Source organism: Peromyscus maniculatus, chromosome 2 (assembly GCF_049852395.1).
Source record: "Peromyscus maniculatus bairdii isolate BWxNUB_F1_BW_parent chromosome 2, HU_Pman_BW_mat_3.1, whole genome shotgun sequence".
NCBI lineage: Eukaryota > Metazoa > Chordata > Mammalia > Rodentia > Cricetidae > Peromyscus > Peromyscus maniculatus.
Window position 1 is genome coordinate 67,443,785 of NC_134853.1, and position 26,342 is coordinate 67,470,126.

At 44.8% G+C, this 26,342-nt stretch overlaps 1 protein-coding gene across 13 annotated transcripts in view; it reads left to right on the plus strand.

The window, feature by feature from the left end:
• The window catches only part of Unc13b (unc-13 homolog B), a 211,657-nt gene that overhangs the window by 179,400 nt on the left and 5,915 nt on the right, over positions 1 to 26,342 (plus strand). For 7 of the 13 annotated variants that reach the window (XM_042271038.2, XM_016004589.3, XM_042271034.2 and 4 more), the window contains 21 exons: positions 1,358 to 1,436; positions 3,617 to 3,691; positions 4,144 to 4,363; positions 5,742 to 5,969; positions 6,545 to 6,686; positions 8,348 to 8,517; positions 8,924 to 9,039; positions 9,337 to 9,500; positions 10,146 to 10,296; positions 12,711 to 12,779; positions 14,091 to 14,180; positions 14,855 to 14,983; positions 18,926 to 19,053; positions 19,695 to 19,780; positions 23,440 to 23,566; positions 23,791 to 23,887; positions 24,096 to 24,239; positions 24,723 to 24,800; positions 25,280 to 25,357; positions 25,843 to 25,931; positions 26,146 to 26,298. In XM_042271038.2, the coding sequence (XP_042126972.2) occupies positions 1,358 to 1,436; positions 3,617 to 3,691; positions 4,144 to 4,363; positions 5,742 to 5,969; positions 6,545 to 6,686; positions 8,348 to 8,517; positions 8,924 to 9,039; positions 9,337 to 9,500; positions 10,146 to 10,296; positions 12,711 to 12,779; positions 14,091 to 14,180; positions 14,855 to 14,983; positions 18,926 to 19,053; positions 19,695 to 19,780; positions 23,440 to 23,566; positions 23,791 to 23,887; positions 24,096 to 24,239; positions 24,723 to 24,800; positions 25,280 to 25,357; positions 25,843 to 25,931; positions 26,146 to 26,298 (2,613 nt within the window). The remainder of the gene's footprint in view (positions 1 to 1,357; positions 1,437 to 3,616; positions 3,692 to 4,143; positions 4,364 to 5,741; positions 5,970 to 6,544; positions 6,687 to 8,347; positions 8,518 to 8,923; positions 9,040 to 9,336; positions 9,501 to 10,145; positions 10,297 to 12,710; positions 12,780 to 14,090; positions 14,181 to 14,854; positions 14,984 to 18,925; positions 19,054 to 19,694; positions 19,781 to 23,439; positions 23,567 to 23,790; positions 23,888 to 24,095; positions 24,240 to 24,722; positions 24,801 to 25,279; positions 25,358 to 25,842; positions 25,932 to 26,145; positions 26,299 to 26,342) is intronic. The other 6 variants (XM_006985990.4, XM_076564071.1, XM_016004594.3 and 3 more) reach the window with 1 other exon arrangement.

Here is a 26,342-nt window from a genome sequence, read left to right on the forward strand (position 1 = left end):
CAAAGTCCACCACCTGTGCTGAGGGAGCTCGTTCACTAGACATCTGTATGTTGAGTTGGCTGTTCCAACTCCTGGTCTTAACTCAATTTGTGGCTTCCTTCTTTGCCTATATCATGGGCACATCTACTTATTTTTCTGGAACTTCTATCTTTAGACCAATTATGGTGTACAACCCAGCTACCCAGTGTCTCTAGCTCATTGTTACTAGAAGCAAATGCGTAACTAGTTGAGTATGTTTGTATGCATCTGTAAACTGAAGGCTGAGGCAGGAGGCCTGTGAGTTTATGGCCACCCTTCTCGATAGCGAATGCAAGGCCAGCCAAGACAGCAGTGAGACTCTGTCTCAAAACAAAGCCAAGTATATAAGGTTTGTTTTTGGAGACAGTTTGTTTTCATTATAGTTCATAATTTCAGCATTGAAAGAGCCAGAGCTGTTTGTTTGGTTTTTCGGGACAGGGTTTCTCTGTGTAGCTTTGGAGCCTGCCCTGGATCTCGCTCTGTAGACCAGGCTGGCCTTGAACTCTGCCTGGCTCTGTCTCCTGAGTGCTGGGATTAAAGGTATGCACCGCCGCTGCCGCCCAGCTTTTTTTCCCCTTTTTAATTAAACTGTATTTTATGGAAGTAACACTAAGACTCAAAGAAGAGGAGGAATATTGGCAGAGGACATAGGGAATTGGCCAAACTGCAGCCAGAGTCCAGGTTATAGTGATAGGAGACTGGTACTCTTTTGGAGGCATGCACTGTTTTTGTTTGTTCTTTTTAAAACTGTGTGTTAATTGAATTAGGCAATGATTAAAAAATAAGTATAGCAAAAGTGTAAATGCTTTACTGGTCTTTTACTGTAACTTTTGCTTTTTCAATTCTTCTCTGGTCTCTGTTGATGGCATTTAGGTCGGTACTTAGGACTGTTTTCCTCCCACCTCCATCCCTCTGGCTTTGTAAGCACTCCTGTCTCACTGCTTCAGCCTCTCCTGAGTTACAGGGGTATCTCTCTCTCCACGGAGACCCTCTGTGTCAGGAGCCTGGCGTAGATGGAACAGACGAGTTTCTTCCTGGTAGATGGAAGTCCCTTCAGCATGTCATTGTTCAATAGTCTTGCTTCCCTAGACAGCAGGCTCTTCTGGCAGAGCCGCCTGGTGGGCTCTGTTGTAGCCTGGGCTGCACAAGGCCTCTCTTGGGGGAGTTCTCTGGTCTGTGCGGAGCAGAGGCTCTCTTGGTCACCAGTTCCCAACTTGCCTTTTGAAGTACAAGCATCTTCAAGTAAACAAAAGTGCCTTCATCCTCCCTTGCAGAGGGGAGAGCAAGGACAATAGGACACAGGACCTGACAGTAACTCAAGGCTTCCTTCTCTCCATAGACCAGCTGGAGGGCTCTATGGCATTGACAGCATGCCAGATCTACGACGAAAGAAGCCACTGCCCCTTGTCAGTGATCTGGTGAGTGAAGACCCTGGCATTAGCTCAGGCGTAGTCTTTGGGTTTATAACCTACTAGGACTTGGCAAGCTGTAAGGGTTAGAATCAGTCATTTCAGACTTACTGATATTTAATGATGGTTTCAGTGGGACCTAGTTCTAAACTACTCTAAGTCAGGACCGTGGGTTCTTCAATGGGCCAAGTTCCTACCTGGAACATTTGTAGCTTATGCCTTAAAAACTGAATTCAGAAATCTTACACCAGGCATCTTAATTCCTCCAGGTAGATTTGCAAACTTCTTTGATAACCTGAAATGGAAACTGACCTAATTCCCAGCCCTTAATTTATAGTGCTGACCTTATGTGATAGGAATAACTGGAGCTTGATCCTTCCTAGAGGTCAAATGAAAGCCTTCTAAAATATAAGTTCTATAGACTGTATCTTACTTAACCTAAGACACTGAGAAGAAATGATAAAACATTTGTGGAACTGAATTGCGTTAGGCTTAGGAGTTAAAGGTACTCTTGGAATCTCCAGGATAACTAAAGTCTGCTATTCTAGGCTGTACTTTCTAAAGCAGGATCAATGTGAGGAATTTTCTTTAGCCCATGAGTGGTAGGAATAGAGTGGGACCCAGGCTTCCCCAGAGACTCTGTGCTCTAAGGCCAGATATAAGATGTGAGGGTTCAGTAAGACTTGAACCCTCTTCTTTTTCATATTTTCTGCTCTTGTTATTCTTATTTCTTCCTGTTCTGTCCCTTCTAGTTTTCCTATCCATTCCTTTTCTTCTTCTCCTATTCTCTGTTCTCTTTTCCTCCTACCCATTTCTCTTTCCTTCCCTGGGTAAATGGAAATGTCATTTGCCTTTTTTCATCACCGTTTCTTTTACTTATTTCCTACCATTTCTGTACTTTCTCGCTTTTTTTTTTTTTTTTGAGCTGAGGATCGAACCCAGGGCCTTGTGCATGCTAGGCAAGCACTCTACCACTGAGCTAAATCCCCAACCCTACTTTCTCAGTCTCTTAGTTTTTAGTGTACTTTATCTTCCACCAGCTTTTCATCCAGCTGGTAGAAGATGAATTCTGATGTCACATTTTCCTTATAACAGTTTCCTTTATTATTCCCTAACTTCTTTCTTCTCGTTCTTCTTACTCTTTTATCACCACCACCCCCCACCCCACCCCACCCCCACACCCACCCCCCACACACAAGCAGGACTGGATCATGGCTTGTTTTCCCTCCTCTGTCTTTTAGCTTTGTCTGTTTTTCCCTTTGAGACACAGTTGCCCTTAGAGTGGGCACTCTCAGCCTGGGCCCTGGGCAGCTCTCTAGGTCAGAGACAGTTTTTAGTAGACAGAGTGGTTAGAGCATGTGCCTGTGGGAAACTGGAGGAAAGAACCTCTTAGATGCCTCTGAAAGTTTTGATGCCCTCAAGGGACTTTAACACCATGTTGTTCCTTTCTTTGCTTTCCTCTACACAGGCTATGGTGAGTGTATCCAGAGCCCTTCCCCATCCTCTTTAGTGTCCCATTCCCAAATTATTTGGGCCCCTCTCAGCTGATGTTTTTGCTGATGCTCAGTGTCCACTGCCTTAATGAAGTCATGTGTCTTCCAGGGGCTGCTTTTAAGACTTGGGCTGGGCAGAAACATGGAGTTCCTCTACTTAGGAACCTGGCTAGCAGGACAGCCCCAGTTCTTAAACTTTACTCTCTGTCCCATTTGGCCTCCACTGCCCCCTTTTACTTGCCAAATATCCTGTTTATTTGGGTGTGGGGAGGTACCTGGGCATAGGAGTCAGCATGGATGGTTCTTATGTGTGACTGACAGTTTGTGTGTGTGTCTCATTTTTATGACCTGTTTCTTAACTATGATTCTAAGCTTTTCATTTTTCCTTTGCCTTCTCATAGACAAGGAGGTTCTGTGGGATAAGACACTCTAGGAATAGTGAAAGAGGAAAGCCCTCTGGATGGTGGATATCCTGAAAGAAGGACTGTTCTAACATTGCTAGAACAGTCCTTGAGGGCCTGGGGTTTTACACAATAACCTGGGACTCTATTACCTATCACCCAGGGATAGTTCTGAGTGACAGAAAGTAGAATGGTACCTGTTAGATCAGGTGGCTTTAGAAACTGAAGCTGTCTCTCCAGGACTCTGCCAGTCTTTGGTGGCAGCCAGGGTTGACAGGCAGCTCTTCTCTCACAGTCACTGGTTCAGTCACGGAAAGCGGGGATTACTTCTGCAATGGCTACACGTACCTCTCTCAAGGATGAAGAATTGGTAAGTGACTCATGGACTTTTGTGAGTCTACTGGCCTCAGGATTGATCACTTTTGTAGCCATACTAACTATGAATTTTAAAATTCTGGGTGTATATGGTTGCCAAGATAGTATTTGGTCTTAATTTTCTACACTGGGGGGAACAGGAGTCCAGATTGGTGTATTAAAGCATGTGACACTCAAGCTTGTGGTTTTATGATGAGCCTTTCACCCTCTGTTCCCCTAGAGTGAGTGAATGTTCAGATTCAACAATGGGCCCACATTAGATGACCAGAAGTACATTTAGTGAGGCCTTCTCTGTGCTAGGCTGGGCTCTGGGCTGGTCCAGGCTAGGGTGTGTTATCCACTGCCAGAGAAGAAGCCAGGGACCTGACTGTCCATATGGTCTCGGCCCTGGCACTTTCCAGTATGGTCATCCAGTTGTTGGTGTGTGATGGGGCATGTGTCTTTCAGAAATCGCATGTGTACAAGAAAGCTCTGCAGGCCTTAATCTACCCCATCTCGTGTACCACACCCCACAACTTTGAGGTCTGGTCGGCCACCACTCCTACCTACTGCTATGAATGTGAAGGTATGCTCTGGGGCCTTGCCCGGCAAGGCATGCGCTGCAGTGAGTGTGGAGTCAAGTGCCATGAGAAGTGCCAGGATCTGCTCAATGCCGATTGCCTACAACGTGAGTGGTCCCCTGGGGTGAGGATTGGGGGACAGGGGCAACAGGGCCTTTCTCAAACAGTCTGCAGCAAAGAACAGTCGTGTCTGATTTATTATTTCTCTGCTCTGCTTTATTCTGAGGGCCTCTACTTTTCAGAAAAGTAAGGCGCTGAATCAAGAGATACTGCCTTTCCAAACAATGGGCCTTACAGTTCCCCCTAACTTCCTTTAGGGAAAATCCTTTGAGCTTTCTATAGCCTTCTGATGGAGCTCGAATCTCTTGCAGGATTCATTTGGTTCCAGCAGCTCAGCTTGAATAGTATACACCATTGCTCATGTAACTAGAGCATGCTTAATAAAGGACTGAGAGTACAAGAAAAGAGAGTTCTATGAATTTCCAGGCCTCCCAGAGAAGCCTCCTGCAGGTCTATCTAGATCGTAGGAGACAGAATTTACTCCTTGTAGATCTTCTAGACAATAAAAGTTTCAGGTAGATGGAGCAACAGTCTAGAAGGAAAGTGTGCCAGCCTCCAGGAAGAATGGCTGTAAAGGAGTGTAAGGTAGTGTTCTCTTAGCCCTGTTTGTCTCCCAGCTGTTACTCAGAGACTACCATAATAATGCTTTAAAGACTGTAGTAGAAGCAAATAATAACTGTGACCATTTCTTGAGCAGTTGCTAAGTGCCAGGTCCCTGGCTGCATGCCGGGAAAGAATGTGTATTATAATCCTGTGCCAGGCATGGTGGCGCACGCCTTTAATCCCAGCACTTGGGAGGCAGAGGCAGGCAGATCTCTGTGAGTTCAAGGCCAGCCTGATCTACAGAGTGAGTTCCAGGATAATTAAGGCTACATAGTGACATAGTTGAGACCCTGTCTCAATAAAAGAAAAAAAAGTGAAAGAAAAAAAAAATCCCAAGAGATGAGCACCACTGTTTCCTCACAGTGGTTCACAAAGCTAGAGCTAAGGTTTAAACCCAGGTCTGACAACAAAGATCCTATCTTCTTATCATACTACACTATTTGCTGAGATTAAGAGCACTATAACCAACTGGCAGGTAAGATTGGCAGTATTGTCATGGCCACCTACTGTAGCTCCATGACATCTGAGACACCCTTTGGATATATTTTGACCTTAGAGTTAGAGACATGATGGAGATTCTTCCAACATTCATCTAAACAGAATAGTATAATGAACTTCCATCATCGTTGTCAAGATTTTGCTACCTTTCAAATTGCATTTTAAACTCCTCTGGCCAGGCAGGAGACAGCATAGAGATTGCCTCTTTGAAGGGAGTTCCCAGTATCCTTGAGCTTCTCCCATTGTCTCATGCCTCTTCCCGACACGTCTTCCTGGCTTGACCTTGGTCTGTTACTTAGTTCTGCTTTCTGGGCCATCCTTCAGGGGCTGCTGAAAAGAGCTCTAAACACGGGGCCGAGGACAGGACGCAGAACATTATCATGGCCATGAAGGACCGGATGAAGATCCGAGAACGGAATAAACCAGAGATCTTTGAGGTTATCCGAGATGTCTTCACAGTGAGCAAAGTTGCCCACGTGCAGCAGATGAAAACAGTAAAGCAGAGCGTCCTGGACGGCACCTCCAAATGGTCAGCCAAAATTACCATCACTGGTAAGCAAGCTAAAGTTTGAGGGCTTAGGGAGACTATGGGGAAAGTGTGAGGAAGAAGAAGGGGTTGAGGAGAAGCTATAACTGAGAGAAAGAGATTCGTATCATCCATCACTCCTCCCCCATTTAGACCCTGGTGCTCGAAGAGGCAAGTACTCACAAGCAATAGGAATCGTAATACAAGGATGTCCTAACACTCTGACATTATACACTCGGTTAACAGTTGAATTCTATGAAAACTGGGGGTGGGAGGAGACCAGAGAATAGTTCACCCATGGTTTGCTAGTAAGATGGGTGGAGCTGGAATATGTGTACATTATCGAATGAAGGACCAGTGAGGTGGCCGTTGGTCAGGAAGTGCTCAGGGAGGAGATAGATGAGATTTTTAGACTAAACTTTGATGGGGAGGCTGGTAGCCCATGGCTAAGGATAGATATGGAGAAGTAAGGTTAGGCTTGCTATGCACATATTGGGAGGGGGGCTTCTCTAAGTTGGAGAGAATGTGAGTAGTGTTAGGGGGCCTTGTGACTTAACTCTGAAATGTACTTGGGACCTTCTGATTTGTGCTTGGGTTGCAGTGGTTTGTGCCCAGGGCCTACAAGCCAAAGATAAGACAGGATCCAGTGACCCTTATGTGACTGTGCAAGTTGGGAAAACCAAGAAGCGCACCAAAACCATTTTTGGAAATTTGAATCCTGTTTGGGAGGAGAAGTTCCATTTGTAAGTCACAGAGGGGTGGGCACCCACGACTGTTTACCTGGAAATCTGTATATTTTAGACGCAGTATTATAACCCACTTTTCTGGCTTGAGCTCTAAGACTGGACAAAGATTGTAGAGATTCTCACATGTTTCACTGGGCAGCAGCCATACTTTGGGGTTTCTCTTACAGTCTTTGGTAGTTTACCCAAATCCTGTGTTAACTAGGTCAGTTTATGTGTACAGGTGCTTTTTCTAGCATTAGAAAAATTTTCCTTCTACCCTGTGACTACTTCCTTGCCCTGCCTAGAAAGTGTTAAGTTTTTCTTAGGATTGAGGAAAGAATGTCTTGGCCTATAACTGCATAATTATGCTTGACGATGGCAATCTTGGGTCTAGAAGCATTTCCCTCTTTCTTAAAGAAAGTCTTTCTTCCTATCCCAGCATATTCCTCCATTTCTTTTCCCTTACCTCTCTTTCTTATAGACTATTTCACTATATCCTAGAACTTGGATGAAAGTCTGGAGTGGCCAGATCAGGCTTTGGGTCTGAATCTGCTGAGCAGGCTGGCTATACAGAGAGCAGGTTCTGCTGACTCCTCTGAGCACTCATGTAGCAGTTACTGAGGGAAGCACTTGTTTGTCTGAAAATCTGAATAGTTCCTGCTTGACTACTTTCACATGGCTACTTTTGAATGAACTGGTTCATTCACTGGTTGTCATCTTGTACTCATCATAGATGAACAATTTATTCAGTCCCTCTTCTGTGCAAGATGCTGTACGTGGTGCTCTTCACCTTAGGAGTGACACAGTTTTGTCTTCAAGATGTGCATTGTTGATTTACCCATTAATGTCAGTAGAGAAGTAACTACTGTGTTTTTTTATTTTACATGAATTCGTGTTTTGCCTGCATGTGTATCTGTGTGAGGGTGCCAGATCCCCTAGCACTGGAGTTACAGACAGTGGTGAGCTGCCGTGTGGGTGCTGGGAATTGAACCTGGGTCCTCTGGAAGAGCAGCCAGTACTCTCAACCACTGAGCCATCTCTCCGGCCCCACTACTATGTTATAGTATTTTAATGGGACTATCTTGGATGTGGAAAGATATAAGAATAGAGGGAAATGAGTGAACCATTCTGCTTAGTACTGGTTTGGAATGAGGGACCAAGATCCAGAAAACAACTTCTGGGAAGGAGAACAAAATTGGAGACCTAGGCATCTCCCTTCTCCAAAGCAAAAATACCACAGCAGAGATAGCCATTCAAGGGGATGGTAAAGAATGATAGAAGTTCATAGCACAGAGTTAGATACATGGGGGAGTTAGAAGCTAAGCAGACATAGCCTGATGACCCTACCAAGATCATGTAGCACTTCATATCTTCGACTCTGAGGAAGGAACTAGCAGTTGCTTCTGGAGCCCTGTGGTGTTGTTCTGTTGGAATTGCTGATCAAGTTAGCTGCATAAGAAGCCAGAATTGACCATAGCTACTCATTTCCTCCCCATCCCTTAGGATTGAAAGCCTTTTGCTTAATAGACTGATTCACTTGGAATTTGAGTGCCACAGTCTGCTGTGTTTTTCTCTTCCTCTTTCAAGTGTAGTTGGTGGAGCTTTGGAGGTGGGAATTGGGAGTGATAGTGATGCTGCTGGGTCTGTCCAACCGAATCCTCTACCTGCTTCTTTCACAGTGAGTGCCACAACTCTTCTGATCGCATTAAGGTACGTGTGTGGGATGAGGATGACGACATCAAATCCAGAGTCAAACAGCGCCTCAAGCGGGAGTCTGACGATTTCCTTGGCCAAACCATCATTGAGGTTCGGACACTGAGTGGAGAGATGGATGTCTGGTACAATCTGGGTGAGGAAACTGAACCGTAAAATGTTCCTCTAACTGGAGACCATTCAGAGGGATCTAGGAAATCTACCAAATCACCAAACTCCAGAGCATACCCCTGTGCAGAGCCTGTCTTACCTTTAGGGAGCTGCCCATTGGCAGTGGTGGAAAACAGAGAATGGCAATGGCTGAAACTCATTCCAGCTTGTACATTCCTCACGTTCAAATCTTTCAGTCTCCATTCTAATTCCTAATCTCTTAGGTCTCTGGCCACTCCTGTTCTTCCACCTAGTCCAAGGTGGTTTATAGACTGTGTGGCCACTTGGGTTGATGCCATTTCCCCCATTCAGTTAAACCAGGATGGTGCTACCTCCACCTGCACCACCTGTGCTTGCACTGCCATGACCCCCACGTCTCTTTTCCCTTGTAGAGAAGAGGACGGACAAGTCAGCTGTCTCAGGGGCTATCCGCCTACAAATCAATGTGGAGATCAAGGGAGAGGAGAAGGTCGCCCCGTACCATGTACAATATACATGTCTCCATGAGGTGAGCAGCACTTTGTATGTGGAAGGCAGGAAAGCCGGGGTGGGCTTTTGACCATAAGTAAGGTTTGCAGGTGGTTGGAGATCTAGGGCCATTTTTGTTGTTGCTGTTTTATTATTGGCTCATTGTGGTATTTTGGATAGCCTGAGGGACTAGACTCATGGTTCTTTGCTTTTACTGTGAGAACTACCTGCTATGACCACTGGAAGGACTGAGCAATGACATAAAGAAAAAATTTCTACTGAAATTTCAGTTACGATGTGCTTGTAACCCTTCTTTTCTCTGCTCTGTATCCTGCAGAACCTTTTTCATTACCTCACAGACATTCAGGGCAGTGGAGGAGTCTGGATCCCAGAGGCTCGGGGTGATGATGCATGGAAGGTGTACTTTGATGAGACAGCCCAAGAAATTGTGGATGAATTTGCCATGCGCTATGGCATCGAGTCCATATATCAGGCCATGACGTGAGGCTCCCCTGGGGTCCTGGGAAGTAGCTGTTAATGCTTTGGGTAGCTAATGAAGGCACAAGATACAGTAGACAGGTATTTAGTAGCCATAAAGTGTAGTGATTCCATACATTCCTCTTTGAGTTGGGTGGAACGTGTCTATGTCTCAAGGCAAAGAAGCATACATGAGAAGGGGAGTATATTTGCCAGCATCTCAGGAATTTGCCTGTTTACCCACCAAGATCATGGTTAGGAAAGGAAAAAGGCATGAGTGGGTATACAAAGACACAAACCCAGATATCACAGGTCTAAGCAGATACGGCATGTTTTTGCCGATGTACGTGTGTGCATAGCCAACAAGCTGACCTAGATTGAATCAACAAAGAGTGCTCTAAGCTTTAGGGAAAATATTTCTCTGTGGAAACCACCAGTGCTCCTATAATAGAAATTCTTGTTTATTGAGGGAAGTGTCAATTGGTGATACTGTCATAGAGATGTACATAGGAATCCATATTGCATAAGCAGAGGGAGGCGATTGACCAGGCTTTACTTCCACAAACTTTAATTGGATTCTTTTTTTTTTTTTTTTTGGTCTTTGGATTCTTACTTGGCTTCTGCTGCAAACCGTGAAGAGTCTTTGAGAATGTGGATTCTGTTTTTCAGGCATTTTGCGTGCTTATCGTCCAAGTACATGTGTCCAGGAGTGCCTGCAGTGATGAGCACCTTACTGGCCAACATCAATGCCTATTATGCTCACACAACTGCCTCTACTAATGTCTCTGCATCGGATCGTTTCTCGGCCTCCAATTTTGGTGTGAGTGTGATAAAATATGTGTACCCAAATACTATCAGTTGATGATTTGTTGTGTTCTGGCCAGTTCTATAGATTGACTGATGTGCCTAATATTCAGATCGTTGCTACCTTGAAAAACAACCCTTTTTTCCTTCTAGATAAGATAATTAATAGACTATCTTAAGACTCGAGGAAATGATGACACCCTAGAAGACATTGCTGTATGGGCCCAGGCAATACCCCTCTAGTCAGGACTTTAGTTGAATCACAATGTTTAGTCTTACAGTCTTTACTCAGAATGTCACCTGACATAAATTCAGGCTAAACAAGATGAAATGACCTATCATGAATGTTCTCTCTGTAGGCATAAAATTACTGATATCCCCACAGTCTACTGCATCTGTGATCCCTGACTTTTGGTATTTATGATGTTTTTGTTGTTAATCGAGTTTTTCTATAGATGAGTTAATGTAATTGATTAAGCTGATCAGGTTCCATTATATACTGACTTAATCAGTATCTATTGATGTAATCAATATAATGAATTCTTGAAATGTGCTAACAGTCTACAGGCATGTGATTCCACATTTAATGATACTTTTTCCATGAAAATCAACTGTTAAAAGAGTATATATTATATATTTCAATATTAAAATATACACTAAGGAAAATTACATGGAACTTGGTTAAAAGAGAGACTTCTTGTGTCTTTCTGATCATCTTTCAAATACATCACTATTTTCTCTTCCATCATCATTGCTAGACTCTGGCTGTTAAGAATGCCCCCAAGATAGCTGGGTAGTAGTGGTGCATGCCTTTAATCTCAACACTTGGGAGGCAGAGGCAGGTAGGCTCTGAGTTCAAAGATGGTCAGGGCTACACAGAAACCCTGACTTGAACACTCCCCTGCCAAAAAAAAAAAAAAAAATGCCAAGAGGCTCCTTGGCACCAAGGTGGCAAGAAAGAGGTAGAGGCCTAGTCTCTGTCCTAATCTGTCCCCAAGGCTATACAGACTGAGTAGACAATGGACTCACTTTTCTGGCTGCAGCTATGGGAGGGTGGGGCTTGGAGGTCTTACAGGGAAATGAGGCAAGGGGCCTGTGATGGAATGAGAAAGATTCAGAATATGGTAGTCTGTGCAGGAAAAATGTCCTGAGGGGAGGGAAGTTGGGAGATTGGGGATGTCTGATTGAGGCCAGGATGGCAAAGTGAAGGTAGCTAGAAGCAGAGTGTATTTCCCACTGCTCTTGTCTGTATGCCTGGCTCCTTACCCCTGCTTTGGATTGATAGCTGCTCATTGGCAAGGCTTGAGTATGGGCTGTTTTTTCCCAGCTCTTCCAAGGTACTCACTACCTGCACAGAAGCTGGAAGGGCCCCTGAGGGACATTGAGGGCCATGACTCTGAGATATTCTTCTTTTTTAATTAATTAATTTATTTATTATGTATACAGAGTTCTGTCTGCACATATGGCTTCAGGCCAGAAGAGGGCACCAGATCTCATGATAGATGGTTGTGAGCCACCATGTGGGTGCTGGGAATTGAACTCAGGACCTCTGGAAGAGCAGCCAGTACTCTTAACCACTGAGCCATCTCTGAGCCATCTCTGAGCCATCTCTCCAGCCCCTCTGAGATACTCTTGAAGACCATATTTGACCTCTGCAGCCTGAGTCCCACATCACCTAACCCTAACAATTGCATACCTTTCTACCAATATCCCTGTGAGCCATTTTGGGTTTGTCATGTGGGTCAAACCAAGGATGACTCAGCTAGATGACCCTCACCTTAGGGCTCCCCAGACTCTGCTGCTAGGGTTGGGAGAGCAAAGCAGAAACGGCCTTCTCAAGGCCCCTAGGATGAGGTCCCTTCCCAGCCCTCTGTCCTTTGTTCAGTGGACCTGTCCCCCATGTCCTTAGACCCACAGATGCGGATGATGCTCAGGGACAACCAGTCCCTCAGCCCTTTTTGATCCTGTCACTAATTTCTTCTGATGCTCTCTAGTGCCTTGGAGGCTTTGATCATCCTCCCAGATATGGAATGAAGAATCAGTGCTTCTACTCATCAACAAATGCTTTAAAGCTTTAAAAAAAAAATGCCCCAACAGAATCCAGAGATCTCAGACTCAGGAACCAGTTGAAGAAAGTGTTTTTCCTTTGCCTGACTAAATGAATTAAGGTCTCAAAGAGACAGAGATACACTTACTGGTCACATCCTTGTGTTTAGGAAAAGATTTTTCCTTTCCAGGGACATGTATGTCTCCTTGTTAGTGTGAAAAACATTTCCTAGTTTAAGGCAGTGCTGCTAAACAATGGAACAAGGTTTGCCTAGTCTGTTTTTCTTTACATTGATTGTTCCCATGGACAGAGATCAGAAAAGATGTGTTGCCAACCAGATGTCTCCTCCCCACTCTTTTTCTTTCTTTCTTTCTTACCCTCAGAAAGAGAGATTTGTGAAACTGCTGGATCAATTACACAACTCCCTGAGGATAGACCTCTCTACATACAGGGTAAGTGAAGACATGCTGTGGGTAGAGTAATAGTAATATTAAACCCAATCTGGAAGGCATGGGCAAGCCTTAGTTATAAGGATGAAAGGCGGGGAAATTGATCTGTGCCATCATGCCCACCTGGATGCCCAATGCCATTGATACTCCTGGTTCTTCGGACTCTAAGGATCATTACAGTGTATAAATAGCATATATGGCTGCTTTTAGTGGACAGATGGCTTTCCAATCCTGTTCATATCATCCATGTCCAACTTAATAATGACATAGTCTCTCCCAGAACATCCCTCAAAATATTAGATACTTAGCCATCTTCCTCCCTCCCTCCCTCCCTCCCTCCCTCCCTCCCTCCCTCCCTCCCTCCCTTCCTTTCTTTTTCTTTTGCTCTTCTCAATTCCTAAGAAACATATGAGTCTTTGGCTAGGGGAAGAAAGAGTAGCCTGTCTTGGACACTGTAATTAGGTGTTATATCTTTTTCTGGTATAGGAGGAAATAGGTGTAGGAGAGTGGGTGCCCAGGATGGCACAGGATGAGAAAACGGGCAACTTCTCGTTTCCTTCTAAGTTAGAACTTTTTACAATGGCTTTATCACTTGCTTAAAGTGTTAGGAATTTCCACAGTAGGCAACACCTGCACTTTGGAAAGTAAGTGCAAAAGCAGCTTCCAGCTTAACAAAAGTGAGTTTTTGGTTATCTGCACTTTCTTTATTCTCCATTTGCATGAATAATGGGGAAATAATTATGTCTTATCTTTGTCATTAGTAGCCCTCTGTAGGCTTAAAGCCAACAGAGTGGAGTCTTTCCTTTTAGCTCTCCATGGCAGCTTCCTCCTAAAATTCATGTCAAAGAGAATAATCTGACATACAGGAAAGTCCTAAAGAATTCACTTAAGATTTTGCTCAGAACTCCGCCATCTGCTGGTGCCAGAACACTAGACGAGCAGGGTAGATTGAAAGTACAGGTTCTGGATCTCAGTTTGGTCTGTAGTATGGCTTCACTTGTATTCCTAATCTACAGTTAGATTGTAGCTTTTGAAGTACTCATTGGGTGTGGGGCACACTGTATCTGTGTTCATCTGAACAGATGCTTACACATCATGGGAAGCAGGTTTGGGGAAGAAGTGTGGCTTTCAGAGCTGTAAAGTATTCATCTTGGCACCAGGCAAGGACCTGTCTATATCAGTAGGGAAGAAAAAGGAGTCCAGTAATGGAGGTTGCCCAGCTCAGCTACAGAAAATCCCAGCGGGCAGCAGTTAGGGCAGTGAAGGTTTTGTGTTTCTCTGTTCCTTTCTTAACATTTGCTTGATTTATAACAGAATAACTTCCCTGCTGGGAGCCCTGAGCGGCTTCAGGATTTAAAGTCTACAGTGGATTTGCTGACCAGCATTACTTTCTTCAGGATGAAGGTAAGGGTGGACAGAGCTGGCCAGTGCTGGGCTGAGGATTTGGAAACCTAGAGAGTAAGAGTCATTGGACAGTCTGAGGCTACAAGGATTCACCACTTTTAAATACACCAGTTCCCTGGGTTACTTCTAAGAGTGTAATCGGTAGGTCAGTGAGGAAGACTTGGAGGTTCTCCCCATCTGCTACCCCCCTGAGTCATCATAGGGTGTGTTCCCTGGTTTTCTCACCACTGTCAGAGAGGTTTACTTTAGATCCCAGTTTCAAGGAACAGTCCATGTGGCAGGGAAGGTAGGAACGGTACCTCTGCTTAGTCCAGGACAGTAGGAACTTGCTGCTTCTGCTTCTCACATCTTGGTGGATCAGGAAGCAGAGAGCAGAACTGGGAGCAGGGCCACGCTGTAACCCTCAAAGCCTGCTCCTAGTGTTCTGTGTCTGATAGCTAAATACTGTGTCCCAGAGGTTTCACAGGCTCCCAAAACAGTACCTCCAGCTGAGGACTAAGTACTCAAAACCTGAGCCTATGGGGGATATTTTCCATTCAAACCCTAACACTGGACAAGGTTTGAAGACCTGGAAAAGGTGAAATGAGTCTACAGTACATTTTCAGGAATGATGGGAGGATATCCCACCTGGGTGGGCAGGATCCTGGGCTTGCATTTCTTCTGTTAACTGGCAGGTGCAAGAACTGCAGAGCCCCCCAAGAGCCAGCCAGGTGGTAAAGGACTGTGTGAAAGCCTGCCTGAACTCTACATATGAATATATCTTCAACAACTGCCATGACCTCTACAGTCGCCAGTACCAGCTGGTAAGAGGTTTGGGGGTTAGTGACGGCAGCGGACAGCAGTTCTTGGAAACCTCGGCTTTTCTTTACTAGAAATGTATGGTGGAAAGGAGTTCAAAACAAAGTCCTTGGTGTCCTCAAGGATGAGTAAGTTGTTGCCTTTGGACCATTTGTCTCAGTATAGATGTGTATGAATTGACAAAGGACCCTTAAACAAAACGTGACATACGCATGTCCGAGTTGAACAGAAATGGCTGTGATAAGTTTTGCTTTGAGCAGTTTGGTAGCTCAAATTAAGTAGAATTCTCAGGCCATCCCAGCATCTTTCTTTTACCTTTACTATCTCAAGGTTAATTTTGACCAGGTGTATTTGGACCCATGTAAGTTCTTCTGCACTGCTCTCCTCTAAGACTATAGCTGCCTCTGAGCTCCTGGCACAAAACTCTAACTTCTCCCTTTAGCACTCATTCAGCAGTGCATGGCCTTCTGAGATTACGTTCACCGACTGATCATCAAGGCTGAGCCGAGCCTCCTGTGAGGCCTACCTACTTCATCTGTTTAGGCTAGCATTCTAACTCAGTGCTTGGAAACTTAGTTCTTTTTTTCTAAACAACTTACTACATTTGTTTATTTTGTGTATGTGAATGTGTGTGCACATATACACATGGGAGTCAGAGGAATGCTTAATAGGAATTGCTTCTCTCTTCCTACCATGTTAGTCCCAGGAACCAAACTCAAGTCATCAGACTTGGTGACAGGTACCGTACATTTACCTGCTGAGCCACTTCTCCAGCCCCATCTTTCTAGACACTTCCAACCATAGCTCTCCTCTGCCACCCGTTTAAAGGCCAGGACTTCTTTTTAGTTCTAATAACTCAATTATAGTTCATGTCTTGCCAGTTTTGCTTTTGCAGATTTACTCTCCTTCCGTACAATAAACACACACAGTCCAACAAAGTGCACACATACATATGTGTGTAATCATGTGTGTGTATATATATTTGTATATATGCATGTGTATTTATGTAAAATGTTTTGGGCCAGGTCTGAAAACAGCTTCTGGTACTCTCAAAAACTCCCCAGTCTCATGGGCATGCTTGTATATTCAATCCATGTGGTCTGTTAGAAATGTTTTGAGAGCCAGGTCATGGTAGCGCACACCTTTAGTCCCAGCACTCAGGAGGCAGAGGCAGGCAGATCTCTGTGAGTTCAAGGCCAGCCTGGTTTACAGAACGAGTTCTAAGACAGCCAGGGCTACACAGAGAAACACAGTTTCAAAAAACAAAAACAAAACAAAAGGAGTGTTTTGAGAAAGGAATAGAGTGAAGGGATTCCAAGGAGGAAGAATTTAGTCTTGGTTCAACACTGGGAAAAAATGACACAAAAGAGGGAGATTGATTTTGAAAGGCAGTAGAACCAAATGACGAAAATCTATTGAACATTCATCTTCTAGTGAATGTATCCAGTCCTGTAATGCTTCCTCAGAGGACCTTAGTAAAGATCTAAGACAATGGTTCTCAACCTGTGCATGCAGACCCTTTTATGGGTCCAACAACCTGTCACAGGGGTCACCTAATTGGAAAGCACACATATTTACATTATGATTCATAACAGTAGCAAAATTACAGTTATGAAGTAGCAATAAAAATAACTTTATGATTGGGGGTTACACAACATGAGGAATTATATTAAAGGGTCGCAGCATTAGGAAAGTTGAGAGCCACTGTTCTAGGATCCTTTCTTTTTCCTGTTGCCTTTTCTCATTCTAAATGTCCTTCTTATGCCATTCATATGTTTAAGGCTTCTCTCTTTAAAGCTTTATAAAGCTTTCTACTGGTTCTGATGTCTGTCGGAGGTTTTCCTGGGGCCTTTGTTTAGCTTGGTACAGTCTGGGCTCCTCTGTCATTCATCTGTGGATTCTCTTTGGTGGGGAAAGATACTGTTCTCAGCTTTGATCTTCTAACCATGCAGATGTTTTAATATTTGATCTCTCTGCCCCAGCATAATAATGACCTAGACTCTAAAGAAGGCCTACAAACTCTTCAGGGACTTGGCTTTAGCCTTTTTATTTTATTCTCTACTTCTGCTTTCTCTCAATATCATTTTCATGAGGCAATATATACATGAGTAAAATGCTTGTTTTGGTTTAATATTTCCATTTACTCGTCTTTACTCATAGGATCATGTATCTACCCATTCACTTAACAAAAATGGAGTATTATATATGTAAAGTCAAATAAAACACATTTCTGCCTTGGGAGAAATTACTGTATGGTAGAAATTAGGGCAAATTATTGCATGTACCATTCTCTTTTGTTTTTTTACATTTTATTATAGTATTAGATATCTGGTATACTAGTACCAGAAATTCATAGACTGTTCTGAGAGCCCAGGGGAGAGGCATCTAACCAAGCCAGGAGCATCAGAAACAACTTGAGAGAAGTCAAGTTCAACCTAGATTTTGAGGAAGGGATAAAAATGATATCAAGAAAGGAGCTGAAGGAAAGAGAAGGGGGGAAATAGAGTACTTCATGGTACGGAATTGTGCATGAGTATGTTAATTTAAGGAAACAGAAGCATTTTTTAATCAGGTGTTTATAACCTCAAACTCTGTTGTGGGATCAAATCCTAGCTCTGCTAGTTAGCTCTGTGACAGTAGGCAAGTCATAGACCCTCGCTGTCCTTCAGTCTCCTCATCCAAAAATGAGATGATAGTAACTTGTGCCCAAGAGTCATCAAGAAGATAAAATGACATAGTGTGTACAAAGCTTTTAGCATCCTACCAGGTACCACAGTAAGTGGTGATCATGATGCAGTACAACACAAGAGAATTGGGAAGACATGAAGTAGAGAAGAAAGGAACATTCTGAAGGACCTTTGTCTCTGATAGAGGAGTCCATCAAACTTAATTGAAGGCCATGGGAGAGCTCTAAGCAGAAAGGTCATACTCTGAGATTTTCCTTATAGAGAAATCATTTAACAGCTCACTGGGGGACATAGTGGACTGAAGTTCAAAGGCCAAGGATGTCTTTTGAATGAGTCTTTGCTGGGATAGTGGCAGAAAAACTAAAAGAAAAAGATGCATGTAAGTGAAATTGAGGTGGAATCAATAGGATATAGATTCTGTCTTGGTTTCTACTAACCTGTTGTTGATGCAGGCTCATGAGGAGATTTTGGAGACTTCAGTGACATGTAGTATACTCATAAAAGTTCCATCCCTGTCCTGGGCAGCTCCACCTTTGCCTTTGTTCCTGTGAGAGAGAGAGATTGTCCATTCCAGTATCTGTAGTGATCACAGCTTGTCCTTGTCTGGGTTCCGACTGTGGGTGGCTCTGCCTTTCCTGAGATCCATTGTTGTATTCCTTTGTCTCCTTCTAAGCAAATCCTCTTCTTCTCCAGCAAAGCTTTCCAGGTGCATTTCTTCCATCTAATAATAGCCTTCAAAGGATCCAAAGGGGACCTGGTCCACTGAAAGTTAAGACAAACTGCACACAGGGTCTGTCTGTTGAGTAGCTCCTGCTCAACTTGAAGGAGCTTCTCAGAGATGGGACGTTTGTGTGTGGTATGTGAAGTGTGGATCTGAATTAGGGACATCTGGAAGAGGGTTGCTTGGAGGTGGGTGGACCTTACAGAACTAGACCTACTTGAGTGAGGCTAGAGGATGCTCATTTCAGCCAGAGTCCCCTGTCCATAGTAACTAGAAGATAAAGCACAGGTGCCTTTATATGTCTTAGATGGACCAAGTGCCCCAGAGCTGAGAGTAGCAATTCTCAATGGTTGAAGGATCTCCCAGTAGTCATCCCTCTTTGGAACATAGGCAGACATTTGGAAGACATGTGCTGGAAGAGGAAGTGTCTCTGACTTTAAAATGATAGACATGGTGAAGGAAAAAGAAAAAGGAAGAGTCTTTTCAATTCTACTGTGACTATCTCTCTTTCTCCTACACTCCCTTGTCCCTGGAACAAGAAGCAGGAGCAACCCCTAGAGGAGCCAGGACCCAGCATTCGGAACCTGGATTTCTGGCCCAAACTTATCACACTCATTGTGTCAATCATAGAAGAGGATAAGAATTCCTATACACCGGTTCTGAACCAGTGAGTACCACTCTACTTGGCTCTGTCTGGTTGATGATTGGTCTGTCCATCTGTCTAACAGCCTCTTTATTTCCTATCTCTCTGTATGTTTGCAGTGCCACTTCTTCCAACTGTCCGTCCATCTGTCCCTCTGTCCCTTGTATCTGTCTGAGTAACTGTTTCTGGAGACAGGTGTGGAAACATAAGGGGGGCCCTATCCAGAATGGGATAGCCTTCCTGGAGAGAAAGGCTTCTGGGACTGGGACTGTTAGGGGAGCCCGAGGGGACCCAGAGACTATGTGTGCATGTCCATGATGAATAAAGCTGGCCTTCTCAAGGCCCACTCCCTGCTCTTTCTCCTCCAGCTTATCTATCCTGGGCCTACCCGCAAGCCTCAACCCTCCTCAGGGATCTAATGCCTTGTCTTGTCTTACCTTCTGGGCATTCTGTCCTCTGGGCTCATCTTAGCTGATAGGGCTGGCTCCCTTTGCCCTCATTTATCCTACCATTGGTCCCTGGGCCCCTTTTGTCCAGACTAAACCTAGTCCTGTTCCCTAGGACTCTCCTCTCTTCATTATGTCTTGTAAGAACTAGGTACCTCGGGAAAAATAAAATCAAATAGCTCTTGCCTTGATGTTTACTGTGTTTTTTCCATCTCTCAGGTTTCCTCAGGAGCTGAATGTAGGAAAAGTCAGTGCAGAAGTGATGTGGCATCTGTTTGCACAAGACATGAAGTATGCATTGGAGGGTAAGGGTCTGCCAGACTCCACCCACCTCATAAGCTGTCTCTTTCCTTTCCCAGACTACTTCAAGTTCTATGTAAACAATGTAGTAAGAAACTAGAGGGCAGGTAAGCGATAGGAGGCACTGGATGAATAAAGCTGTAGCCAAAAGAAATAAGGAAAATGGGTGTGCAGATTTCTCCTTCCAGCTTTATAACAAATGCCTATCCAAGACCTTTTCAGCCGAGAGAGCAGCTTCACTCATGGTGAATGTTCCCAGAATGGTGGCTCGCTTCCCAGAGAATGGTCTTCTTAGACTTACCTTTACAGTTTTGAAGAACAAGAGAAGCTTAAACATATAGAAATATCATTATTTCCTTATACTTACTGGCCTGGCTTTTTTTAAAAACCTGCTCAGAAAGTTACTTCCCTTACTATCATGATGCAGAGCCACAGATAAGTGATTGATTATTTACTTTGTTCATTCTGCTTATTCTTTTTTCCATCTCTCACCTTTGCAAAATATCACTTTTTGTCTATGTCAAACTCATCTGGACCCATCTGTGCTCACCAATTTAGCTGCCTTTCCTCTCTGTTTGTAGATGTTAGTCTAGCTCCTCGGTCTGTGAAAGTGGATATAGAAGGGAAAGGAGCCATCTGGGACAAGCTCAAAGCAGAGTTCGGATCTCTTGCTTGGGTGAAGTGGAGACATAGATCACTCTCAGACTCTTAAATTTGTGAGGTTTAGAATCAGTGACTCTGGAGGTTAAAGGACACTTTGAAGGTCTGTGCTGAGCTGGTACAGCCAAACCACATGTCATTTACATTCTGTGACTCAGCCCCCTAGCAGTGGCTGAGTCTTCTTACTCTGGACTCATCTTTCTGGGCTGTAATCCACACATTGGTTGAAAGGTTTATTCAGGTTTTACCTGACCTTGCCTTGGTGAGACAGCACTCACCAAGCCTGATGGGAAATTTGGTGTCAGTTTTTGAAGAACATCTATGGTGCACTTAGCAGAAAAAAGTATGAAAAATGAACCAACTCATATTCTGTTCAGTTTCATTTGGAGGTATTAAGACAGCAAGAGATGGAAAGAAACAAGTTAAACTTAGGCACAGTATTCCATCAGAATCTTTACAGACATTACCAGAATTAGAGAGATTATGAGGTTGAAAGAACTCTTGGAATGAAGGGTAGATGAAAGAAAACAGGGCTGGGGAGATGGCTCAGTGGGTAAGAGCTCTACCTATACAATTCTGATGACTTCCTTCTCCTCCCAGAACCCATGTAGAAAGTGGGTGCAGACCAAACATGGTGGCACACACCTCTAACCCCAGCATTTAGAAGTCAGAGGCAAGGGGATTCTTTCTGAGTTTGAGGCCAGCCAGGTCTACATACCAAATTCCAAGCCAACCAGGGCTATAGAGAGAGACCTTGTTAAGGGGGGTGAGGAGCAGACAGTTGCAGCTAGCTGGCTAGCCTGCAGTTACTGCACCTCAACAGAAACCTCAGAGAAACCCTATTTCAATAAGGCAGAAGGCAAGAACCAGCTCCTGAAAGTTGTCCTCTGACCTCCACATGTGGACATACACACGTATACAATAGAAAATCAAATGAATAAAAGTTTTAACACCCAAGTCAAGGACAGGTTATGGAAACATGATTGCCCCTTCTGATAGGTTAACCCCAATTCTACCATAAGTAACAACAATCTCATGGAATTTGCATACATACATGCACTTGTTCATGTTGATGAACAATATGAGTTGGTACACATGTGGATTTGTATGCACATGTTACAGTGCTTAGAAGACAGTCTCCAGACTCAGTCCTTAGGTGTCAAGGCACTTTTTGTTTGAGATAGAGTCCCTCATTGGCTTAGAACTTCATCAACTGGTCAGGCTGGCTAGCCCATGAGCTTTCCGGAGTCTGCCTATTTTTACCTCCCATCTGCCATCACCTCCCGTCTTGCCCCCATGCCCAGCTTTTTATATAGGTGCTGGGATCTGAACTCAGGTGCTCATGCTAATGAGGCAAGCACTTCACCAACTGAGCTATCCTCCCAGTACCCTTTGCAGTCTTGTTGGAGCATTAACTCTTTGGGTCTTGTTAAAATAAAATGTACCCAATGTTTGAACACTCGTCTACTTAGTGTTTATGTACTTAAGTTAATGTTTGATATAGAAATTGGGGCCTGGTATCAGAGGACACATACTGGATTGTCAGAGAATGAAAGAGTTATATGCAAATTCAGAAACTCAAAGGTCCTGAAACAAACAAACAGAATGTTCAGGAATCCCTATCCCTATTCCCAGTGGGTTGTTGAATAAGCATAAGGGGGAGGGTGCACCTGGTGCTGTCATCTGTGTCTCAGGGTCAGGGACTGGTTCAAGGTCATCAGGGAACGGGGTAGAAAAGAGGGTCTCTTTGCTCTCCCTGATTTTCCTACTCTTTGTGCTCATTGGCATCTCTGCTTTGTCACAAGCAACTACTATCATTCGTATTCGAAAGGTCTTCTTTGCTGGTGATAAGAACTTTTGGTTGTCCCCTTGCCTCTAGCTTTATACCCTTCCTTCTGCTCACTGCTTCCTAGAAGAAATAGCAAATGCAGTTTCGGATTACAATGGTCCTAAAGTACCAGAAGATGGAAGTCCAGGGACCTGAAGCCTTTCCAGGCTCTGGCCCAGGCTTCACTTCCCTGATGAGTGTCTCCTGCACTAGTCACTAGAACCAGTGTCCCCAGACTAGATGTTCTGCTTTGACTTGGAGGAGCAATACCTATCTCATCGTTGAACAAGGATGTCTCCAAGGATACCAGCTGCTCCTTCTCTCTTGCTTAGTTTTTCCCTCTTTATAACCTTTTTATTGGCACACATGGACTTTTATTATTCAAAATAATACTCCAGCTGTGAAGGGTAGGTATGATTATACTGTGTGGATGTGGTGAGTGCTCTAGACTCTATGTCAGCCATAAGTGATCGTCATCCTAGATTAAAATTCAGCTACCCAACCCATCATATCCATAGTAATAGTTCTATTTGCTATAGCACAGTGGCCTGATCTGTTTCCATAGTTTCCAAACTGATGGTCCTTATTTGCATATTTCCCCGAGAGCTCATTTTCTTTGTTTCAGCTCTTCCTGGGAGCCCTTCACTTTACCTCAGGGTTCTGTCATAACATGGCTGTTCCACTGTCTTTCTGTTTGGTTTTCTTTCTCTGGAAGTTCCCATTAGCATATTCATGCCATGTACAACTTAATATCTCTTCATTTAAGCCTACTTGATAGAATAACTCAGTTACTAAGACTGAAAACAAACAAACACTAGAAAACCATTGTCTTTCCTTCCCCTCAGCCCCCCATTCCCTGTCAGTCTCCACTAATTATCATTAGCATCCTTTCTTTTCTTCACCAGAGACCAGCGAGTTTCCTTTGCACTTCTAGAAGTTAGAGCAAGAAGACTATAGACTTCACTAGACTTAGCCTCTAGAAAGGAAGATTTGGGCCAGGCTCTTGGAGAATGGCTGAGTAGGGCACTAGTAGGGGTGGAAGGTGGGTGTTAAAAGGACTTGAGTCCCTGTCTTCTAAGCTGTCTGGCAGAGCCACCTGTCTAGACCTACTGCCCTAGGAAATCCAGGAACCATGGCTATGGCTAAAACCTAATCCAGCTTCTCCCCCTTCACTAGAACATGAGAAAGACCGGCTGTGTAAGAGTGCTGACTACATGAACCTGCACTTCAAGGTGAAGTGGCTCCACAATGAATACGTGCGGGATCTGCCTGCCCTCCAGGGACAGGTGCCTGAGTACCCAGCGTGAGTGTGTGGGCAGCCAAGAGGAGGGGACTGGGCTTTCTGAATGAGGAAGGGTAGTAGCCTACATTCAGTTCAGCAGGCCAGGCTCAGACGGCCTGTCGCAGGAACTGCTGTAGAACGAGGAGTTAATGCCCTCCCTCCCGGAAGATTCGTCTGGAGGAGCTGCCAGGCATTGTGTTGTGTACCAGTTAGCTTCAGTCCCTGTTTTCCTGTTCCAACGACAGGTGGTTTGAGCAGTTTGTGCTTCAGTGGCTAGATGAGAATGAAGATGTGTCCCTGGAATTCCTGCGTGGGGCCCTGGAACGAGATAAGAAGGACGGGGTAAGTTGGGGGCTTTGGCTACACAGTGGTCCGTCCATGTCTCAGCATTTAGCTATTGGCCTGAAGTTTTTGGCTTCTGCTAGACTGGTCTGCCCCATCCTATAGAATCTGTAGGAAAGCTATGGAGAGCACAGAGCCACCTCTGCTAGGCAAGAGCTCTTCATACCCTAAAGCTATGGATGGTTACTCAACGTGTGGTCTTCTTTAGTTCCAGCAGACATCAGAGCACGCACTCTTTTCCTGTTCCGTGGTGGACGTCTTTACGCAACTCAATCAGAGCTTTGAGATCATCCGGAAATTGGAATGCCCAGACCCCAGCATCCTTGCCCACTACATGAGAAGGTTTGCTAAGGTAACGATGGGCCTCCTAGACTCCTGCCCCTAGCATCACCGCACTCACAGTCACAGGCCTGAGTTTCACCTTCTTCCATGCGGCCTTCGGCAAAGCCTAACATTACCTGCTTCCCCATTGCTGTGTCTAGAGTAGACAGTCTGTCTCAGTTCTGTTCTGCAATTGACAGGGAGCTTTGCTCCTTCATGTGAGAGTCTTCGCTCTTGATATTTGGGGGTTTTGTTTGGTTTGGTTTGTTTCATATATTTGAGACCTGGTCTTCTCTGTAGCACTGGCTCGCTTAGAACCCACTGCATAGCCCTGGCTGTCTTTGAATCTGCGGCAGTCCTTCTAGCCTCTGCCTCCAGAGTGCTGGGATTATATTTGTGCACCACAGCAGCTAACTCCCTGATGTTATTGTTCTGGGATGAGAAATGGAACTTCAGGCAAGGTCCTTGTGAAAACATTAAGGATTCTCTCCTCTTTCCTTTTCTCTTTCCGCAGACCATTGGGAAAGTGCTGATGCAGTATGCAGACATCTTATCGACGAACTTCCCAGCCTACTGCACAAAGGAGAAACTGGTAGGCCAGGCACTGGGGCACTGAGGGCAGGCATGGAGGACACTGGAATGCTCCTCAGCTGTTCTTGACTTCTGGCTCCCTTCCATGCTTTGCTAGAGACTCGTGCCACAAGAGAACGAGAAGTTAGCTAAGAGTGCCTCTGAGCCTCCATTCTGTGCTTTTTCCTCTACTGAGATTTCCTTAGCCTTTTTTTCAATTACAAATTTTCAGAAAAAAATTCAGATATTCAGAATTATAAATAGAAATACCATGAGCACCTGTGTAACTACCACCTGACCCAAATTTAGGCAGAAATATTTGCTGCTAGTCTCTGTTCAAAGAGAATTGTCTGAATTGGCTCCAGATCTCAGTCTTTAGGTCAAGACCTATGCAATATGAAGTCTCTGTTGCCTTGGAATAGCGTAAAAGAGTAACAGACCCTAAACTCATGGGTGCTGTGCTAAAAGGAGCTAAGACTGGAGATCTGTCTGTCCCCACAGCCCTGCATCCTGATGAACAACATGCAGCAACTGAGGGTCCAGCTGGAGAAGATGTTTGAGGCCATGGGAGGCAAAGAGGTAAGTCTTAGGGTATGTGGTTACTGCACTTTGTCTAGGTTGAGTTGCCTGGGCAAAGAGCTCTACCGTCTCTCAATTAAGGGTGGGCTGGGTGTTGAGCTTCAGATTTAAGGGGGCTTCATCTGAGATAGGCATTGTTGTAAAATTCTAGAAAGGAAAAGTAGCCACTGGGATATGGTACCAACCCAGAGGAACAAGCATAGAGGTAGGGCCCCAGGAGGGAGAACCAGACACTTGGGATATGGTCCTGGGAAGGAGAATTAGCCATTGTGGTAAGAAGGAGAACTGGGCTTGGGGTGGGGTGTGGCATGGCCCTCGGAGGGAAGGGCAGACACCGAGGTGTCGTCCCAGGAAAGAGGAGGAAGCACTGGGATATGGTCCTAGGAGGGAAGAGCAGGTGTTGGGGTGTGGCCTGGAGGGAAAATGGTGGTGTATGAAAAATGAAAGGCAGCGAGCGGTCTGACCTGACTACCCCATGGATATAGCTGGACTCGGAAGCTTCAGACAGTCTGAAGGAGCTGCAGGTGAAACTGAATACAGTTCTGGATGAGCTCAGCATGGTGTTTGGAAACAGGTTAGTGGCCCCCGGAATACACAGCCCTTAGAACCAGATGTAGGGTTGGCCATTCCTAGAGCTGCTGGCCACACTCATTCAGCTGCAGATCTTCCTGTATTCCTGCATATTGTCCCTCACGGAGATGCAACATAAAGAAATGAGTCTGCATTGCTGGTGTTGCTCCAGTGTCGGTGTGGGGGCAGGCAGGGCTGCACCGTGAGCATGTGTGTAGCTTCCAGGTGCGGATTGATGAGTGCGTTCGACAAATGGCTGACATCCTGGGCCAAGTTCGGGGCACGGGAAATGCATCCCCCAACGCCAGGGCCTCAGTGGCTCAGGATGCAGATAGTGTACTGCGACCTCTCATGGATTTCCTGGATGGCAAGTGAGTATAGCACTCTGAGAGGAAAAGTAAAGCTGAGGAGCCTC